Source organism: Corvus cornix, chromosome 5, assembly GCF_000738735.6.
Source record: "Corvus cornix cornix isolate S_Up_H32 chromosome 5, ASM73873v5, whole genome shotgun sequence".
In the NCBI taxonomy this organism is placed as follows: Eukaryota; Metazoa; Chordata; class Aves; order Passeriformes; family Corvidae; genus Corvus; species Corvus cornix.
The window spans coordinates 16,508,998-16,530,342 of record NC_046335.1 but is presented as its reverse complement, the minus strand read 5'-3'; the positions used below and the strand labels follow the sequence as shown (position 1 = coordinate 16,530,342).

Sequence of the window (21,345 nt, the reverse complement as noted above, 5' to 3'; positions counted from 1 at the left end):
CCTCAGGTACTTGCACATGTATTATATATATTGAACAAGATATACAAGCCCAATATGAACCAATGCAACACAAACACTGTTACCTTGCATCACCTTGAACACACCCTCAGACTGAAATGCACACCTCTGGGACTGCTTACACATTCAGAGAGGGAAATCACTGGATTAACAGAAATAAATCTCAAGGAAAACCCAAGCAACTGAGACCTGAAGCCCCCTCACAGCTAAGCACTTTAGCAATTTAGAATATGTTATGGCTCCTTCCTGCCTAGTGTCTTTGCATTCAGGGCAGCACATCCCTGCTTCTGTTACAGGAGGAGAAAATGATCATCTCCCTCAGTTGCCCTTATAGTCTGATGGTTAGGACTCTGAGCTGCCTCATTTGTGGGTTCAAATCCTGTCAAGTTGGAGAAGAATTGAACTTACATTTCTATGACTAGGACAAGCTGTCTAATGAAAGGAGAAAAACCTTAACTTTAAATTAATTTGAACACAGTAGCACCTGATTGAGATTAACTATTCAGGTTTTTGGTGCTGGCATCTTATTCCCACCCATCTCAGTATTCATACTGAGTACAGTATTCATAATCTTTTCAGTATCTTAATCTGTTCAGTAATCTCTTGTCTAGAGATCTTTTTGTCCCTGGATTAAAGCATGCTCAGACTGCAGGAGGCTTCAAAGATTAGCTAGCATTTAGAAGGAGATTGATTTTATTCATACAGATGATTTCTTTGTAAGTAGAGTGGCTACAACCTAGCAATTTAAGCTTAAAAAAAGTTTGAAACAATAGTGCTATAAATATTCAGTAAACAACTTCCTTTTTTATTATTTCTAAAAAAACATAGCTACATATCTATTTCAACTTTAGAGGTTTCTTTGATTTTTGCCAATAGTTTTCCCAATACCTATTCAGATGTCAGAGGAAACTGCACATTTATGCTGCCAATATAATGAATACAGGAGGAACAATCAACTCTCTATTCAAAGAAAAAGCTATACCTTGCTGCTAACAGCCCAATGTGTTTGCTCCTTCCTTCCACTCCTTTAGATAACGATGGGACAGAATTCTTTGGCTCTGAGGAATTTCTTTCTACTTATTGACCTAAGATGCCCAGGGCAAAATCATGATCTGATTGGCCAAATCTCTACCTTCATAGTGCAGGAAGGTTAATATTAATTGCACATCCAAACGTACGCTTGCTGTAAGCTTCAAATATTGAACATGAACTCTAGTAATGCACCAGGTTTCCAAATGTCAAAAACTGACAGACAACATGCTTACTAATTGATTACAACAGAAGAGTTCTGGAAAGTAGCGACTTTTCTGTGTGATTCATGGTGTAGCCTATGAGTTCCTTGCAACCTCTGGCATTTTACAAATAATAAGTAATAAACTTGTGAAAACATAGATTCTTTTTAAAGAAATGCATAACAAAAAGAACATACAGCTGTGAAGAGAGCAAGAACAGCACAGTGCAGCAATGCAATTACAGCATATAGAGGTATGCAGATAGGAATAATGCACAAGAAATGAAAGAAACAGGGAATAATATAAATCACAAGCACTATGCTTTAATATTTCCAAGTACAGGGATTTACTATGCTGTTTCAATTTGCATAAAGCTGGGGTAATGGATCCTGGCAGAAATACAGAGAATACCAAGAGAACTCTTGTAGTATTTAGTTTACTGGGTTGCAGACATAACAGAAAGATAAAGCATAAAGGTATCTGAAGGGTTTACAAAACCAAATAAAGCACCACAGGCAAATTATCATATGTTTCAGTGTATCTAAAAATTAGCAAGCTGTAGAGGAACACAAAAGGATCTCTTTCCAGTCTACTAGGAAATACCTAGTAGAGACTATATTGTTTACAGAAGTCACAAAATAAGAAAACAGACTCAGCAATACACAAAGAAGTTGTGTTTTGTATTTTATATATACGCACGTACACATTGTCAACCATTTCAAGAGCACCACATATAGTTTTCAAAAGCTGATAAATCCTTGCAAAAATAACCCAGTTACACGACGGAATCAATCCAAATTTATATTATTGACCAGATGTGCCTGTCTGGCTGTCAGTATCAATTGCAGAGAGCAGACAAGAAATCTCAATCATATTTTCGACTTCTCTGGGAACTTGACAGCACTAAAAACGAGACTCTAAAAGACTTTCTTGAGATACATGTAACTATTTCACCTTGGATTCTTTAGCATTTTTTGCCACATCTGATAGCGATTCCTACTGCCAAGATATTCCTCTCAAATTCCCTGACCTGTACCAATACACTGTAATGCAGTACACTGTATTAACACAGAGTCTGTTTTATATGACAGGACCAACAATTTAGAACCACTATGGTGACCCATATGATGAATATATATACATAGATTAATACAAAGATCAGTACTGTAATGAACAACTTGGACAACATGTTTAACCAGAGCTGCAGTATAAACTACTCTGGAAAAGCCATGAACCACGTTTGAAAAACCCGTAAATACTTTTTGAATGCTCACAAGAGTAATTTTAAACATTTTACTGAATGAACCTTTGTTCTCTCATTACAACAGAGATGAATATAATAGGGTGTTCTCTTATAACAATAGGGAGTTCCAAAACGACAGTTTCAGAAATACTTCAGGATTATTACTACTCTGAGATACATAGCAGTTGTAGATACCTTATTTACATTGCCAATAAGTGGCAGAAGATGAAACAAGAACAGACAGAAGATGACAGTCATAGTGCTTTGAACATATTTGTCCTTAACAATAATAGGGTATAAAATTAGGAAGCTGATACTTCAATTGCCTCTCAAACCTTGACTTACTGACAAGTCCCTCGGTCCTGAGGAAAGCACGAACAGATATGAAAGAGAAACTGCAACATAGTTCTGAAATTGTGAAACATGGATAGAAGGCCCTGATAAGAACCAAGACAAGTCAGGTGTGTAGATAAACTAGGAAGTGACATACAGCAAAAAGCAACAAAAGCTGTTGCACAGAACTGACTGCAAGCCATGGAAGTTTGGAAAAGAGATGGTATCAACAGAGGTCCTGGTCAGATTTGTGAGGAAAAAGGCAACAGTACCTTAAAGAGACAGTCAAAAGGAGACATGAAATGTCAAGGAAGAGGAAGGAATACCACTATAGTTTCTATTTTCAAACTAATAATACAAAGAAATCATATTTTTCTGGTAGGTTGATATAATAACAATTTAGGATATAGGCCAGTCATTTAGAAGTTAAGAATGAGATACTTCAAAAAACTGCCCAAATAAGCATGTAGGCTATGCGTCATATTATGGATTATAACCTTAGTGACAGCTGGTAAATCACCAAAGTGGAAGACTGGAAGTTAATGGAAGCTGTCCCTAAGATATCTTCCTATAAAGAATTTTATTAGATTTTCATAAGAAAATAAATTTAAAAACAAACAAACAAAACCAAAACAAAGAACCCAAACAAACAAACAAAAAAACCAAAAAACAAAACAAACCCGAACCTCACAAAAGTACAAAATCCAAATGTATGGTTAGATGTACTTAACATGAAAAATAAACAGAAAGAATGATTTTTTTTATTAAACAAGAGAACATTTAGCAAACATGCTTCTTCCCTGTTCACTTATTTAGTTGTCCATCAGCCAACTTCAGATGAATTGTTATTATCTAAGCAAATGTGGAGATTCTCTGTTCATGGTGTATTTTACAAAATAGGTTACATATCCATAGAGTTATCTGTAGGATGGGATAAATCTGTCCTAGCTAATAGTTAAGTCCTATTTATCCTTCTTGGAATATTGCATAAAAATAGAAGACACAAACATACTATAAGTCATGCAATAGGGAGAAATTATCTACACAGAGGGTGTAGAAAAAAACAAAGAAAGATCACCTATCCAGCTCTAACCTCCCTTCCAAACCAAATCCTTTATCCCTGCCCTGTTTAACAAGCCTTTAATAAGCAGACTTGCACTAAGTGGCCAGGAAGGAAGACTGCTGGAAAAAGAAAATAGACCAATCTTCAAATCAACCCCCTCTTGAAATGAATGAGATGAGAATCCAGGAAAAATAAATACAAGAGAAAGCGTAGAAAGGAAACATGACATTCACTCACATAAAATTTTCTGGATATTCACTCAAGGCCATATCAATGATATTCAAAGCATCATGATAGTGTTTCTGGGCTGATAGCAAGAGTGCAAGGAGATGAAGAGAGTTGGCATCATCTCCTTGTAGCTGCAGAGCCTGACGAACATAACCCAAAGCTTCTGGTATCTGATTTAAAAAAAAAAAAAAAAAAAAAAAAAAAGGCAGAAAAAGAAAGCACCACTATTAGAAGTATTGCCTTTTACTTAATTGACATCCATAAAATTTTCAAAATGTTCACCCAGATAACATGTAGAATTCTATACATTCCTGTAAGACACTGCTCAGAAGTTTAAAATGGACCTGATGCTCTGCGGTGAACACTGAAAATTAAATAATATATTAACCCGGGAAAGTAAGATACATGTTTTTATAAAACAGTTCCCTTCAGCCCCTTAAAATATTCTCTTTCAAGTCCTGGCTGTATTTTTATATGATTTTGAAAATATTTTAATTGCAATGTTTAACTGAAATGTACAGTTAGACAGCAACAGTAACTTTTCTTCATGTAGAATTTCATTATCTCCTCAGCTGCCTGTGTTTTTGTTCAAAGTAAGTTTTTTTTGTTCACAGTAAGTGTTAAAACCAGGACATTTAATTAAGCAACACAAGAATTTTGGAATTCAGAAGTACAGAGTCATAGCCTGCTACTCAAAAATATTTTGTGCTAGTAAAGTGACAATCCATTCCATTCTAAAGTGACATAGTCCAAGGTCTGTGCTACTCACTAGCGATGAAAAGTAGTCACCTAGAGAATGTAAACAACTGTGCTCAGGGCTACTTTATGAAATAAACATGACACAGGAAGAGGCTTACCATGATATATAGAAAGCAGTTCCACATTATCCAAATTCACGTGATGTATGGTAGAATGCCTTAAACATACCAGCTGTACAAGCTGGACTAAGCTCTGATCTCTTTTATAGCGTCAAAATGTTTTCCAGTTTTCTTAAACAAGTTTTTGTAATTTTGTTCACAACAACCAAGCCTCATTCCGGTATTCAGGAAGGGCATGGCTACTAGCCAGTATTCAAGATTTAAGCGCTGTCAAGATGGTTAAAGACTAGATTCAAGACCTCCACTCTCCAGGATCTGAGCAGTAATTACACATAATAGGTAAAAACACTGTAAAAACTGACTTTTTTCTCTCTAGCAACACAAATGCTGAAGCAAGTGGAATTACTTCTGTCTTGTTTCTGATCCTAGAGCTGGAAATATTGGCAGAACTCTGGAGAACTGCATAAGACTGAAGGTGTTTGGAGAGAGTATTTCACTATTTTTTTTCAGTATTTCAGTATTTTTCCCTATATATGAATATGTGCACAAGGAAAACCAGGTTTTTATTGAAGAAATATTCATCTGTATTCATCAACAGATACAAATTCTAATCTTCATATGACAGCATGATACTGCACTTTTAAAACATAACTAACCTGTCTGGATATGGCAAGCTGCAGTGCCAAGTAAAATGCTGCCAAATGATCCGTTGGAGACAAACTGTGAGCCCTTAAAAACAAAGAAACAAAACAAAAAGTGAATTTTCCCCTTGTTCCGACAGGTTAGACATACCCATAAATGTATATATATTCATTTATTCATATTCAGATCTCTTCACTACATGTATACTCATATTTTGGTTTAAGTGGTGTTCATTTCAGCAACTTTTCTCATAATTCTTAATCATCCTTGTTTTAAAGGAAGCACCTTGGGATGTGAAAAATCATTTTTAATAGAAAACAATTATGTCATTTCAGCTTAAATCTTAAAAATAAATCTTTAATACAAAATGATTCTTCAAATAAACTGTACTCCTAAACAAACACTAGATGTCATTACTTAGAATATTTATAATAAAAATTCCTTAAATTAAGTTTTCTTACAAAGAAAAAGGGAAAAAAAATCCAAACACGAATTCCCCAGAACACCATGCCTTTAAAGAGATGAATTATATCAACTTTTTCCCACCTTTTAAAAAAATTATATTTGTTCTCTTCTTTTTACAGTTTCGGTCAAACGCGCACACTGAGTCTGAGTCATTTTACTATCCCACGGAAATTGTTCTTGTAATACACTCTACTGTTTCCCCCTGTAATACAATCTTTCTGCTGCAAGATAAGAGCTTTTTAGCACAGGGATGCTGGAGCATAGACACAAAAAAATAATTATGGCTGCACCCCAAAATGATGTGTAGTAAGTACTGGGCAGGAAGCCTGGAACTATTCCTTTATTTACATTTGTGGCATTCTTTTAATGGAGGCTCATTTAGAACTACGACGTGCAATAATCATCTTTGGAACATGCGAGTCGCTTCCATTGGGAGGAAGGATCAAAACTGACCTTTAAACCACTACAACCACAGAGAACCTTCTGCTTCTGACCTGTCCATTTCTGTCTTCTCAAGTCCAAAGAGCTGTACAGGTCCCTTAGTTTAGCAACTACACCCAGCATGCTTCAAAGCAGTTTTAAGTTATTAAGGGACAGTTCCACATTTTGTTAACTTCACCTGTAAATTGGAGACTAGATGCACAGGTAAAGCCCAACAGCTTCCAGGACCAGACCTTTTAAATTTAAATTCTCCAATTAAGCAATACGAAACAAGAACAAGAGATTTTAACTCAGAGCGTTCTTATTCAGTCACCCAAGTTTCAGATAGTGAAAGAATAAAGCTGTTACTATCTATCTACCATTTGGTGAGGTCTGTGAAACTTCAGTTCACACCAACCACAGGAAAAGCACTGAAAGTCTTCCAAAATTTAAAAAAAAAGAAATTTAGTGAAACGAACACCCCCTCAGTACTGTGTGAAGAGAGCAATAAGCACCTTCTTGAATGGCCACCATCACAAATTGGTCAGCCTTGACATCTGGCTCAGGCAATGGTCCAAAAAGTAAATGTATTTCTTCAGGACATTTATTTCTTCAGGAACTGGCCCTCTAGGTAGGTGATTTTAAAAATCTAGAAAAAAATTATTTTAAAAAACAGGCACACCAAAATACACAGCCCAGTACAGGCTGCTTGCTTTATAAACTGGTAGGAGGTGGAGAATTCAACTTTCTTCTCCTGGAAAACATTTATTTTTCAGATGTGGTAAGAGAAAGTGGGCATGACTGGTGTGCTGGGTGAAAGGCAACATAACACACAACCAATCAACAATATTTGAACAGAGATTGAGAAAGAGTAATTTCACAGTGATAAGAAGCTGAATATTGACATGACCTGGCAATGTGTTTTTACAGGCCAGAAAGCCAACCATGTGTTAGGCTGCATCAAAAGAAGTGTGACCACAGGGCAGGGGAGGTGATTCTCCCTTTCTATTCCACCTTCATGACACCCCACCTGGAGGGCTGTGTCCAGGTGTGGGGTCCCCAGCATAGGGAGGATATGGACCTCTTGGAGTTAAGTCCAGAGGAGGGCCACAAAAATGACCAGAGGGCTGAAGCACCTCTCCTTTAGAGACAAGCTGAGAGAGTTGGGATTGTTCAGCCCGGAGAACAGAAGGCTCAGGAAGATGTTACAGCACCTTCCAGTACCTAAAGGGGTCCTACAGGAGAGCTGGAGAGGAGATTTCTACAAGGGCATGTACGGATAGGAAAGGGGTTGTGTCTTCAAACTGAAAGAGAGTAGGTTTAGATTAAATATTAGGAAGAAATTCTTCAGTATGAGGGTGGTGAGGCACTGGAACATGTCCAGAGAAGCTGTGGATGCCCCATCCCTAGCAGTGTTCGAGGCCAGGCTGGATGGCGCTTTGAGCCATCCAAGAAGTTGACTCTCAGAATTTTGGGAATCACTATACTGAACTGGAGAACAGGGTCAACAGATGCTGAACTGAAAGGGGTTAGCTTCAGACTATGGGCCATTTCACCCCTTGCTGTTTCAAGAACCCTCAGAAGGAAGCAATTCACTATCAGGGTCTCAAAAGTAGTGAATGAGCAGAATTGGTGAAAAACGGTTAGTACAGTACTTTTTGAAATAGTGATGATTAAGTCATTAGTGGTAAGAGGGATGGATGAGGAACTGAGTTATAAATCAGGAGGCAGAAAGTTCAGTTTCAACATGGAGAAAATGCTGAAGTAGTAAAAAACTAATTAAAACCACTAAGGAACAGGAAGAGCAATGTTAAAATATATTTACATACCAAGGAATTGCTAAGACAACACAGAACAAAGAAGGACCAACACATACCAGCCTCACTCTAAAGTTACCTGCAAAACACATTTTCAGTCCTATCCCCTCAGATACAAAATCACCACCAAAAAGCCAGGACTTCATTTTCACAATAATGCACAAATCTGTTTCCCTACATTCAGGCTTCTCTCACCAAAGAAGGGTTTTCAAGGGTATATAAACATAAAAGACATATTTAGATGCTGCAGCCCTTTTTCCAGCTTTGTCATCAAGATTTGTTTCTTCTATAATTAGTGTAGAAATGTTCTCATTCACATGTTTATTGTCATTTCGTTTGCAGAGTCCACAAGAATGAACTACTGTCATCCCCAGTGGCATTGCTTCCAGGTAATGCACTTGGAAGATGACATTTGCATTGTCATTGCCTACACTGTTACATCTCCAGACAGAATTTTCATTTTCCCCTAGCTTACTACCTCACCACCTGCACTTCACCGCTCAGCCCCAGCAGCAGGGCCTCAATTATTGCTCTGCTCCTACAGAGATAATTGCAAAAGCCTCCTATACAATCTGATCAGTGGACAGCTCTTAGAAACACTATCTCATTGAACCATGACTTGAAATCTTACATCATGTGTTTTTTCCTTCTAGATCAGAATATTTGAACAAATATTTTATACTAGAGAGCAACACGAATGTCTTTTAAAAAAGGGAAATCCTTAGAAATCAATTTAGGTAATGCTGGCAGAAAATGATGGAAATAAATGCTAAAGAAATACATTCTGTTCTCATGACAGGAGACTCCCAGAGGTGAAGCTGTCATTACAAAATCTTCTACAAGTCTCTCTTTTCAGCACGTAATAAAAGCTTTGCACTACATATAGCAGAATGAAATGGAAAAATCAACACCCACTCACCTCTGAAATGCAAGAAGAGCCTTTCTCTGCAAGACCTCTTGCATCCCTCGCAAAGATGCTAAAAAGGATATATTTAATCAGTGATATGAACGATGATGAGATTTCATTCCACACACTAATTGAAGACGTTTTAATACATTGACTGAAAAAATGATTGCACACAGAACCTTTAATTAGATGTCTACCATTCTGCCAGGTATCCTTTTTTAGACAGCATGGGAATTTCCAAATGTGAATGTTTATTCCTGTCTTACCATCAGTAGCCTGCAGACTGTAAGTCAATCCCAGTGCCAAGTAGCCTTTTGCTTTGAACTCTGATGTTTTGTCCCCGAGATCAACAACTGCTTTGGCAAATCTTTCAGCTTCTTCCAACTGAAAATATTATAAAACATCCATGTAAGTCTAAAACTAGCTAAATCTTACATTATAAGAATGCTCAGAATGCTCACAATGTGTATTATGCACACTGAACCTGTTAAAATCTCAGCCATGATTGCTTTGAAGGACTATTTCATTTCTCATTAGACTTAGTTTTCTTGCCAAATACTGAGTAAAAAACACAGATTTTAAGCTGAAATACCTCTTCCTATGGTTGAGAGAAATCTGGCACAAAACACACTTACTGTGCTTTTGCCTTTTTTCTTTTTTTTTTCCAATAAAAAAAGGTATTTCTGGTCCATATATGCCATCTACCATTTTTGCACTTCATAAATATGGTTCTTGACCCATGAACCATTTTTTTAGGAAAATCAATCACAAGAACTGTGGCTCCTACCCTGTATAAAAACAGTATATCCATGCAGAACTGCTTCAAATACTGCATTGCTGAATGGATGCAAACTCATAAACAGAGAAGCAGGTAAAAAATCGAGGTTTAACTGCACACCCATGTTAGCACACTATTTAATAATCTAGAAAGAAAAAAAAGCCCATTTGAATCCATTCCAGTAACAATAAATGCTAAGTACAGTAAGCTACTCCATACGGACTCAATCCATAGGGAACAATTTACAGAACTAGGATATACCTTAATTAAGGCTATATTTTTGTCAGCCTCAATAAGCCATGTTTGTGCTACTACAGCACTTCCTCAATTTCTGTATGTGACCTTTCCCTTCTCTTTTCCTTCTTTTTAAAATATACTCATTCTTCTAAAAATTACACAAGTATCTTGAAAACAACACGATGATCTTCGATCACTTTAATGTTTTTTGTACAGATACACTGATTTCAAGTTTATCTAAAATACAACTCAACTGTCCCTACTATGAATTCATAAACCACAGCTACCTGCAAACATGGTATCACCAGAAGAGTCTCTTGATTATGAAAGATTTGTCTCATTATCTTCCCAAAAGTTAGTTTCCTCTTGCAGAAAATAACAGAAGTTGCATTTATAATCTGTCTTCCAACAATGTTTCAATTTCCATACATTTGAAGCTATGTCTTAGACCAGTATCAAAATATGCTACCTTGATAAACATAACCACTGTCAAGTATTTCAAATTAGCCATTCAAACAGGGATGTACATGTGCATATTCATATCTGTGCTGTGTTTTTAGGTATGTCCAAGTGCATGCAATCACTGTGCAAAAGTATTTGCTACGTATCTAAATCAAGATTTTACTACAGCTCTTGCTGAGAAGACAGAGGGCAAAGCTTACCCAGTGCAGAGATCCCATACAGAGCTTTGCAGCAAGGAGTGGAATAGTTGCATCATCTGGTTTCAAACGTATACATTCCTTCAAGACTTTAACAGCTCGAGCAGACTGTTTAAAACATTTTCCATTGAAATTATGAAAAGCATAAATGTTTCACAGATAGAAGATTCCTATTTCCACAATTTACTTTATTTTTCCTTTGTGAAGGAGACATTACTACACATTTTGGTGACAATTTGTCACAACTCCTCAAGCCAGTGCAAGACAAGACTTCAGGCACTGCTGTTGTTATTTAACTCCTATGAGCTATCATTAAGCATCCCCAGAGAAATATTGGCTAAGAATGTAAATCCAATGGTACACAATTCAGAAAAGTTTTGAGATGCATTTAAAACTTTGCTAGGCCTGTAAACTCACAGCATTTGAGACCGGCAAATGAAAGAGAAAGAATGGGACAGTTTTCTAAACAAGCAGTGTTTTGGTGTTCTTTGGGAGTTAAAACAGCACATAGGAATAGGTCTGATATAAGATAGAATGACACTGCTCCTCTTTTTTTTGACTTATTTTGCCTCTATCTAATCACAGTTTGGAAGATAACTCAAAGTAAATAGAGTTGGAAGAAGAACCAAGTCTCTTCAGAACCAATGTGCTGCTAAATATTTTCTAAGGAAAATACATTCCTTTCCCCCATACTGAAAATAAGCAAAATATCCCCATTGAGAATGATATTTTAGAAAATTAGTTGTTTACATTACATAATGAATGTCATTTATTTTCTGTAACATGACAGGGAAAAGCAAAAAGAACTGAAAACAGAGAACAGCATCTCAAAACTTAAGTTCTTAGTTTAGATAATTTTTTTTAAAAAATCCATTAGTTGCACAGAATACAGAGTCTCAAAGGCAGCAATATTAAAGAAGATAAAGTCAGAAATTTCCAAAGGAAAAAAAAAAAGCAAGAGCATCACGAATCAGCATTAATTTGTACCTAAGTATAAAATAAATTAAGTCATCAAAAGCACACTTTAACAAGTTTTACAGGATAATAGGATCTGGTGTAACTCACTACTTGTATTCAATCAGCTTATTTTAGGATTATTGGCAAGATAGTTGTTATCATCACCCAGGTTAGAAGCTGTTCAAATAACAACATTCTTTGTACAGCACTGGGAATAAATTCAGGAGTACGGCATACTTGGTTGATTTAAGGATTAGAATTATTTTCAAAAACACTACAGATGAAAGCTATGGAAGCGCTGAACATTGTTATCAAATGCCATCAATACAAGAATTAGAAAAAATTTAGACTTACTTTTCCTGCTGCCATCAAGGACAATGCAAACTGATACCAGAGATGGAACTCTTCAAACGCAAACTTCATGGCTCTTTCTAAACACTAAATATGGGGGGGAAATTGTTATTTAAGGTCATGTTCTTCAATTATTGAGAAGATATTTTAGTATCTAATATCTAGTAGTATTATCTAGTAGTATTAAGATTTTCTTATAGACTCTAACTTACATGTAATAAAAATTTTAAATTATTCAAATACATGAAAACAGCTGTCAGATTCTATATGGAAAAGAATTTAACAGAAAATTGATTTCCCGTTTACTATGTTTGTTTAAATACTCCTGCTGGTACTGTATTACATAGTCTGAAAGAAGGAATGATTAATATCACCTTACTGAAGATACCATCTGTAAAAAGTAGGAGATAAGTCTTAAGTGAAAATTGTACACACTCTCTTCCTAAGTCATGAATACTTAATAAGCAACAGTACCACAAGCACTTACAAGTACCATTTAAAAGGAGGGGCGGTATATAAAGATTCACCTTGAAGTATTATTTCTATTTGTAAAAATTTTAACTTCACACTCCATATTCTGCTGAGATTTTAAACAAACTAACTGAATGCCAAAAGGAAAATCTTTATTAATACACTGAGATTAAATATATGAAATTAGTATTATACAATAATTTTGTATGTTTCATATCTGCTGTTGTCAATAAGAATAATTTCATTTTGCTATGTTAATTTTAACCAATCAGGCCTGTTCTAAATAGCAAAAAGGTCAAACACTTTTCTGCAATAAACTGATTTAGGAATTAATTTTCTAGTCTGCAGAGTCCAATTACAGGAAGCAACTTTTCTGCTCTGAGAGCTACAGTGTATATTTTACACCATAAAAACATGAATTATTTTTCCCATACAAACTCAACATTAACATTACAGAAAGCACAACAAGGTGTGCAGTGTGTTCCCACACTAGACCAGAATCTGAAGCAAAGAACAGCACTGAAAATTAAACAAAAGGGAAGTGCATTATTTGCTACATGTGACTAATGCACACTAGAATTTATCCTACTACAAAATATCCAATATCAAGACTATTACTTAATAGAACTTTTATTATATTATTGTAAAGGAATGAAATGTCTAAAACCAAATACTTTCTAATATTGCTGTAAAAGGTTCATTAGGTTGCATGTGTAGTAAGTTAATTAAATGTCTATTTATGAAAAACAAGACAGGATTTATTTTCCCGTTGGACTTTTCATAAGTGAAAACAAAAAGAGCACAGAAAGAAACAAGTAAGTTATGTGTGATTTCTTCTATTATTTTAGATACTTCACAGAGATGCGTACGTAAGTACTGTAAAAAATGTAAAATTTCTTCTCTAGGCCTTGCTCAATTAAAAATTAATTACCAATTCTAACTGCAGAAAATGAGGATTAAGAAATTGATACTTTAGGGCTTTATAATTTTGCAACTGTAAGGGCACAGGACACAACTGTAGGTTATCCAAAAAGGCCTGAGTTTCAACATACTAATAATATATCTACTATTTTTTTGCTTGACTTCAAGTTCTATTTACTTGGCCCTGCTCAGTAAGAAAAGTGACAGGTTACATGACTTGACTTTTCTTTGTAAGATGACAAAACCAGACATAGTGTATGTGGCGGTAAGGGATGAATGGATAGATGTGTTTGTGACCTACACAACAACATGAAAACCTCTTAAACTGGGTTCTCCTGAACAAAGTAACAACAAGGAGTTTCAAAGACATACAGCCTTTAACAAGAACTACATAACAAGCAATAGTCACCAGGCAGACTGCAAGTTAAGAAAATGTTCAGGATAATGGCAAATGACTTAACTACTTGAAAACACATTCTGTACAATCCCTCTCCTACGGAAAATGCAAATGTTGATATTGCCTTGTAAATAATCACAAATCACTATATGAACAGGCTATGTTGAACACACTACTGAATTTGGTTGTTTAGCACTATGGTCTCCTGAAAAGTATATGCTTGAAGTTAGAGAGCTGAAAGATGAAATGATGAAAATGTAGGAAAATGTCTGGACTGGAAAATATCTCTTCTAGTAGGACACTTATAACCTCAATACCTTGCATCCTACAAAGCTTAAAAACTAACTTGATTACAAGCAGAGTACTTTTGTTCAGGAAAGAATTGACAGTATAAAGCTCCTCCATCTATTTGAAGCCACCCTAAGAAATTGAAAGCCCATTATATACAAGCTGGATAAAAACATGAGCCCTTTTCAGTTAAGAACGTGACTTGGCATTAGAGCAGTTTAACATGGATGAGACAGATTTTTGATCACTTAATGTTCTTATATAACAACCAACTACTTCTGTATGTAATCAGCTAAACCAGAAGACAGCAATAAGATAATGGAACTGGAGGGTGCATACCATTTCCACAGTTAGAATAATTTCCCAATTTCTGATTTAATCTAGAACAGCTCCACTACAGCAATCAAAATCAGCTCAAAGACAATGAAGCCCTAAAACATTAAATGCCTATTATATAACTGAACAGAATGTTTTAACATTTCTGAATTTGTGTTTATTGTAATACTTCAAATTATAAAAGTTACAGACTATGAGCAGCAGGATTTGAGGGCAGATATTTTCTACTCACTAAACTGCAAGAGCTTCTTAAAGTCTGTGTTTTCCACTGTGCTTTGAATGACAAGGATAGGAGGAAATGAGATGTTCTAAACATTTCCTGGTAAGATCCTGCTGCAGCTATATATCTAGAATATCTGTACGCTAAAATAAGTATTGCTTATTATACCAGGTCTTCATAAGATCACTTTTTTCATATTCAGGAAAGATAGTTCATGTACATATAACAAATACATTTTAATTATTCTGTATTGAAAGTATTTTTCAAACATAGTGGAATTATTTTCTTATTTTCAAAAAACATTTCAAAAGAATATACATACAATTTTGTTGGAATATTACCACAAAGATGCTAGACTAAAAGATGCTAGGTTAAAAAAAAACAGAACAAAACAAAACAACAAGAAGAGAAGACCTTAAAACAAGCCTTAGGTAGGCTTCAGCTTTCAAAGCCTAAGGCCATGACTAAAAACCCCCAACCAAGTAGCTCATCAAACATGCAGTCTCTCCTACTTTCCACATATTTATGGCCCTGCTTTTGTCTGTAATGAAGATCACCACCAGCACAAGAAGTTCCAAAAAGGCACTGAAATCAGAGATCTAAGTCAAGTTAAAACATCTTCCACTATTTAGAATATTCAATTGTGCCCAAAGGACAGAAGGAACAAGCAGTACCATCTGTCAGCTACAGGAGAAATCACACAAGCAGTGAGGGAAACAAGTGCTATGCTTTCCTCTATGTGAGGGGATTGTAAGTCTTTCCTTCTACCCTTCAGGGTAATGTCCTACACTTCAAGACACTTGGCTAAGAACATGGCTAAGAGATACCTCCAGCCTTCCTGATGAAGTCAAAATCCTTCCCTGTTAAGAAATGTAAGAAGAACTGGAAGCAAGAAGTTGTATCTACTGTGACATAAATGCTACCCAAAGTGTCCCAAAGGAGACTGTAAAGAATCCCAGGAACCTGTTATGTTCCCGTAAATATAATGGTTGTTTAACATTCTAAAAAAGACAAAAAATCCACAACAACAAAAAAAAAAAAACCCACAACAAAACCATCATGACACCAGACAAAACATAAGAATCAGATTTGGAACCCAGGGCTCCTCTATCCTTGCCCAGTTGCTAGGCTACTATATAAAATGGAAAGGTTGTCAGTCACTTAAAGAAAAAAAAAATCACCGTTTTCAAGGTTTTTTGGCCTCTTGGGTTTTTTATAATACTTGTTGGGTTCTAGACTGAAATATATGGATGGGCCACCTCTTGCACCTTTGGTGCACCTGCCTAAAACCATATCAAGGGGATAGTGTCTGTGGTGGGAAGTAAATGGAAATATTCCCGATTAGATTATGTTGTAGGGCTGGTCCTGTCTTCGTACTCCTTTGTTCTGTGAAACACCTTCCACTGTACTGATTTAAACTGACTTGTATCCCAACTGGCAGCTAGGTAATACTTTCAAGAAAAAGAATACCCAAACTGAGGGTTTAACATCACGTGAGATGCAGATTAATGGGTGACTATCAACATATACCAAAGAAGAACTAGAGCGCTTTTTTTTCATCTTTTTCTTAATAGAAGTCCTCTATTATGGCAGAGAGAAACTGTTTCTTAACAAATCAGCTCCTGGGTATGCCTTCCTAGCACATATGCTGAAGTACTCTTCGTGGATACCAATTAATTGTGGTCGGCAACAGTATCCTGCTGCTGAGTGAGCACTGTTTGAGCAGCAGAAAGATCTGCTCTGCCCAAAGAGCTGTAGCTGTTTCTCAGGTATAGAACTGTTAACAAACTTGGCAGTTTCCTGAAGCAGTTGCCACAATCTAACAAAACACAAGCATGCTACATAATTAAACATAAGACATTGAGGTAAGTAACACATTTCCCAAAGACCTGAAATTTTTTTTATTAACTTCATTTCCTTTTTATTAACTTCAAAACAATTACAAACTGTAAGGACTATGGATCACCTCAAATATTAAGAAGTGTAAAAGAAAGTTTTCTTCTGAAATCCTTTTTCATTCATTACAAACATTTTTCCTAGGAAATTATATCTACCACTTCTATATCCAGAACAACTTTTATTTTTTGCCATTCCTTCTTGCTCTGTCCATTTAATATGTACCCTTTTAAGCAGATCCATGCATCCCCACCTAAAAATCATGTGAATTTCTGTGGCATTAAACATTTACCACACCTTCCACACGACTTCTCTGTTTGGCCACCTCAAGTCACTTGTATAAATTTAGACAGCAAACATTTTGGGGTGGAAACTACCTCCTGTATTTAGAAAGCAGTCAGAATAACAATGTCCTATATTAGTTTTAGCCCTTTATTACTACCACAATTACCACGATTAACTGAAAATATCAACAATGACACAGGAATATTCGCAACTCTCAACAAACCTCTGAAAGCATTTCATATTGGCCTCTTCTTCCCAAGGCTATCGTAAGTAAATCGTAGACTACAGATGCACTTTGCAAACTGATGATACGATCATTCTTGTGTTCTGGTATTCTGCTCAGCACAGCATCACGGTTAGCCTGAAACACACCACAAAGAAAGAAATCAAGTCAGCCATTGTAATTCAAGCTACATTTTCACTCAAGTAACTACCATTGTGTTCAACCTCACAGACAGCAGTTACTATAAGGGATAGAGAGAGATAGTATCTGGCACTAATTTACAGATAGAAAGAATCACCAATTTTATATATTAGTGGCAAGACTGATGGACCTACTTTTAATTACTTCATTCTAATCCCATAAACTAAGTTATGTATTTAAAATTATTGAAGAGTTCCCAGAAACAAAAGAAGGTATATTTTCAATATAATGGATATTCATCTTCTAAAATTTCTTTTTACTTTTTGTGTGCTAATAGAACATATTAAAAGGATCTTCAAATCCTCTATTTCAGTTTCCATAAAATAAGGCTATCAACTTCTTTTCTCATCACAACATTATGACACTACCATCTAACTTGTGAATGGTAACATGCCCAGGATAACCCACAGTCACCTTCAGCAGTTACTACAGAGAAGTGAGAACTAATCCTGGTTCTGGGCACAGCTTTGGAATCAGGCTGTGTTTGCAGTAAGAGTTTACACTTTCAAATCCGTTTCGTGAAAGGCACATTGCAAACCTAATTCCTTAAGTAAAGTGCTCCTTTTGGGAAGGAAGAAAGCTGAGCTAGAAATGGATTAAATTAATTGACCATGTTCACAGAGAAATCATGTCCAAGAGTAAAGAACAAAATTTGGGTCTCAGAGTAGCTAGTACCTTACTGAACGACCCAGTGCTTCTCCCACTTTACCATCAAGCCTCTGAAAACACATTACCTTCCTATCCTATCTATTTCTAGTTTTCTTGGTGTTTAATATTCCCACTGGTACAAATGCTAGTATATCTGGTAGTCTGAAATCAGAAGTCAAAGATACTTCTCTCTTCACTTCCCCCTCTTTATTTTGATTTCACAGGGCATGGCCCCCTTAGTACATTTACTTAAATACACTAAATTTTAATAGGCAGCTTATTTTCCCCTCTTTCAGATGCAAAAAATGACACACACTAAGGGATAATAAATTTTTTCTCCACTTTAACAGGGTAACATTTTAAGCTCTGAACATACTCGATAAATCTTTAAAATCAGAATAATTAAACAATGAAAATTTTTCAAAGAGATACATGGAGTGTAAAATGCACAGACATCTCAGGAATTATCAACTGAATAATCCACACCTTGGTTTGAAACAACCCCACACATACACACACACAATCCCCATCCCCCCACACACCCACCCCCAAACAGACATTTTGCTTTCTTTTGATCAAGAAGTCTTTGGCTTTTCCTTTTTAAACTGCATAAATATTTAGTCAACTTCAAGAACTTCTTTTTAACTCCACCACTAATCACTATTTGACTCAGCTCCTTGCAAGTTTTGAACAAGCTGTTAACTAGCACTTCTTGTGAAACAATGGTTGACAATGCCAAAGCACAAGGATCTCTCATAATTATCACAGATATCTTGTGTATTTGAACAATCATTTTCTTGATAATTATAAACCAGAATGTATGTAGGAACTCACATGCTCAGTATTTCAGAACTGCCGTGGTCTCAGACACTCTAAGGTGACAGTTAAACCACAACGTGTCATCTGGCCACACTTGCACACTTTAAGCCTGTAACACACTTGAGCAGTATAACTCAGTGCAGCCTCAGTGGGAGGAAGGATACGTTCAGCCATTTTTCCACTGGTTAAGAATCACACCTAAAGCTGAGCCCAGGAGGTGGTGATCAGTGAGACAAAGTCCAGCTGAAGGCCAGTAACTAGCAGTGTATCCCAGAGACTGATACTGGGCCTGATCCTGTTCATGAGCCCAAGTATGTTTGCTGAACTGGTATGTCAAAGGGCTGTGCTGCCATCCAGAGGGACCTCAACAGGCTGGAGGAATGACAGGAACCTCATCAAAGCCTTCAGAAAAGGCTTGGAAGTGCAAAGTCCTGCACCTGGGAAGGAACAAACCCGGGCACCATGTATGCTGGGGGCCCCCAGCTCAAAGGCAGCTTGACAGGAATGCACCTGGGGGTCCTGGTGGACACCCAAGGTGAGCAGGAGCCAGCAAGATGCCCCAGCTGGAAAAAAGGCTATTGATAGTGCAGGCTGCATTAGCATCAGTGTTGCCAGCAGGTCGAGGGCAGTGATCCTTCCCCTCTGTTCAGCACTGGTGGGGGCCACACCTGCAGTACTGGGTCCAGTTCTGGACTCCCCAGTACAAGAGACATGGAGCTACTGGAGAGAGTCCAACAAATGCCAACTGGGATGTATTAGACACCAGAGTATCTATTCTATGAGGAAAGGCTGAGAGAGCTGTGACTCTTCAGCCTGGAAAAGACAATGCTCAGGAGGGGATCCTTATCAATGTTAGAAATATCTAAAGGGAGGACACAAGGAAGAGGGAGCCAGGCTCTTTCCAGTGGTGTCCAGTGACAGGACTAGAGGCAACAGGCACAAACTGAAACACTGAAGGTCCCCTCTGAAGATCAGAAAACTTTTTTTTTTCTGCTGTGAGGGTTAATAAGCACTGGCCCAGGCTGTCCAGGAAGGCTATGGAGTCTCTCTCCTTGGAGATACTCAAAAGATGTCTGGACAGAGATGCAGCCTGCTCAAGATGGCCCCGTGTGAGCAAAACAAAATGATCTCCAGAAGTTCCTTCCAACCATAATCACTCTGTGATTCTGTTATTACAACTCAGCTGACATGCAGCAACACATACATGCACTGTAACATGAGGATGTCAGATCATAGAACCACAGGATGGTTTGGGTTGGAAGGGACCTTTTAAAGATCATCCTGCCATGGGCTGGGAGACTTTCCACCAGACCAGATTGGTCAGAGCCCTGTCCAACCTGGCCTTGAATAGGGCTTTTTCTTACTAATTCACAGACAATGAAAGTAAGGGATCATACTACTTTAATAACACAATAGCATATCAAAACACCAACGATTACTCAGTCTTCTCTAAGTGTTACTTCTTTCCCAAATATTGGTTTCAGAATCCTAAATCACATACTACTTCACAACTACTACAGCTAGAAAGTTAACATGCACTGAAGCTGGAATAACAGGTCTCAACTCTCAGAAAGGTAAGTTTGTAATGATGAATATTTCTATGCTTAATCTTCCCCTTTCCCTCCTCCGAAACTAATTTGAACAAATAACTTAGCCAAAGTAAGTCAATCATGTCAAAGATTTTATACTCCCCCGAAACAAACTCTTTTGCCTGAAATAACCTGCAATAATTACTGTAAAAAAAGAAAAAAATTGAAAGCTTGCTAGAGGTATATGCTCTACAGTGACAGTGTTTGATATAATTAGGCAGAGCTAATTCACAAAGGAAAAGCTGTAAGTAACCTGAAATGACACTTAACAAGGCAGTACTTTTAATTTGGTTTTTGGCTTCTTAATGATATGTAAGGAACTACACATGCAAACACAGCAATCTGTAGTCAGATCTTGCAGAACTGGGACTGCTTTCACTTCACATCAAGACCACAGTTCACATCAGAATTCTGTACATCTTCACTGCTGCTCAGGCACATTACAGAGGCACAGGCAGCACCTCTCAGTGGTAAGTATATGCTGCAGCAAAACCAACATATGATATGTGAAAATCTTTGCCCAGTTGATTTTTCTGTATTCTGAGAATCAGAATCTAGACAGAATTTCTAGATTCTGTCATGAATATTGCAAGGCAGATCACTAGGAATGAGGAAAGTAGTTAGCACTACAATGTAAGTATCTGCCACTTTAAAACAGTTAAACTAGGACAATGTTCACTAAAATGTTCTGATCCTATTTAACTGTAGCAAAACAGAAATTATGCCAAAATATGTAAGCATTTGAACCACCTACAGAACTTAAAAGACTGCATCTCACTGATGTGCAGTGAGACAGACTGCATGATGCCTGAGACTGTACAAGTTTCATCCTCCCAGTTAAAAAAACAGCAAAAGCTCCAACATTTCATTTTACATGAGAACA

General features: G+C 36.7%; 1 protein-coding gene across 3 annotated transcripts in view; it reads right to left on the bottom strand.

Annotated features, from left to right (window-relative positions):
* The window catches only part of TTC7B (tetratricopeptide repeat domain 7B), a 130,733-nt gene that overhangs the window by 56,880 nt on the left and 52,508 nt on the right, over positions 1-21,345 (bottom strand). For 2 of the 3 annotated variants that reach the window (XM_039552570.1, XM_039552569.1), the window contains 7 exons: positions 17,206-17,343; positions 12,172-12,255; positions 10,864-10,968; positions 9,453-9,570; positions 9,199-9,256; positions 5,592-5,664; positions 4,127-4,287 (listed from right to left, as the gene is read on the bottom strand). In XM_039552570.1, coding sequence (XP_039408504.1) covers positions 4,127-4,287; positions 5,592-5,664; positions 9,199-9,256; positions 9,453-9,570; positions 10,864-10,968; positions 12,172-12,255; positions 17,206-17,343 — 737 coding nt within the window. The remainder of the gene's footprint in view (positions 1-4,126; positions 4,288-5,591; positions 5,665-9,198; positions 9,257-9,452; positions 9,571-10,863; positions 10,969-12,171; positions 12,256-17,205; positions 17,344-21,345) is intronic. The other variant, XM_039552571.1, reaches the window with a different exon arrangement.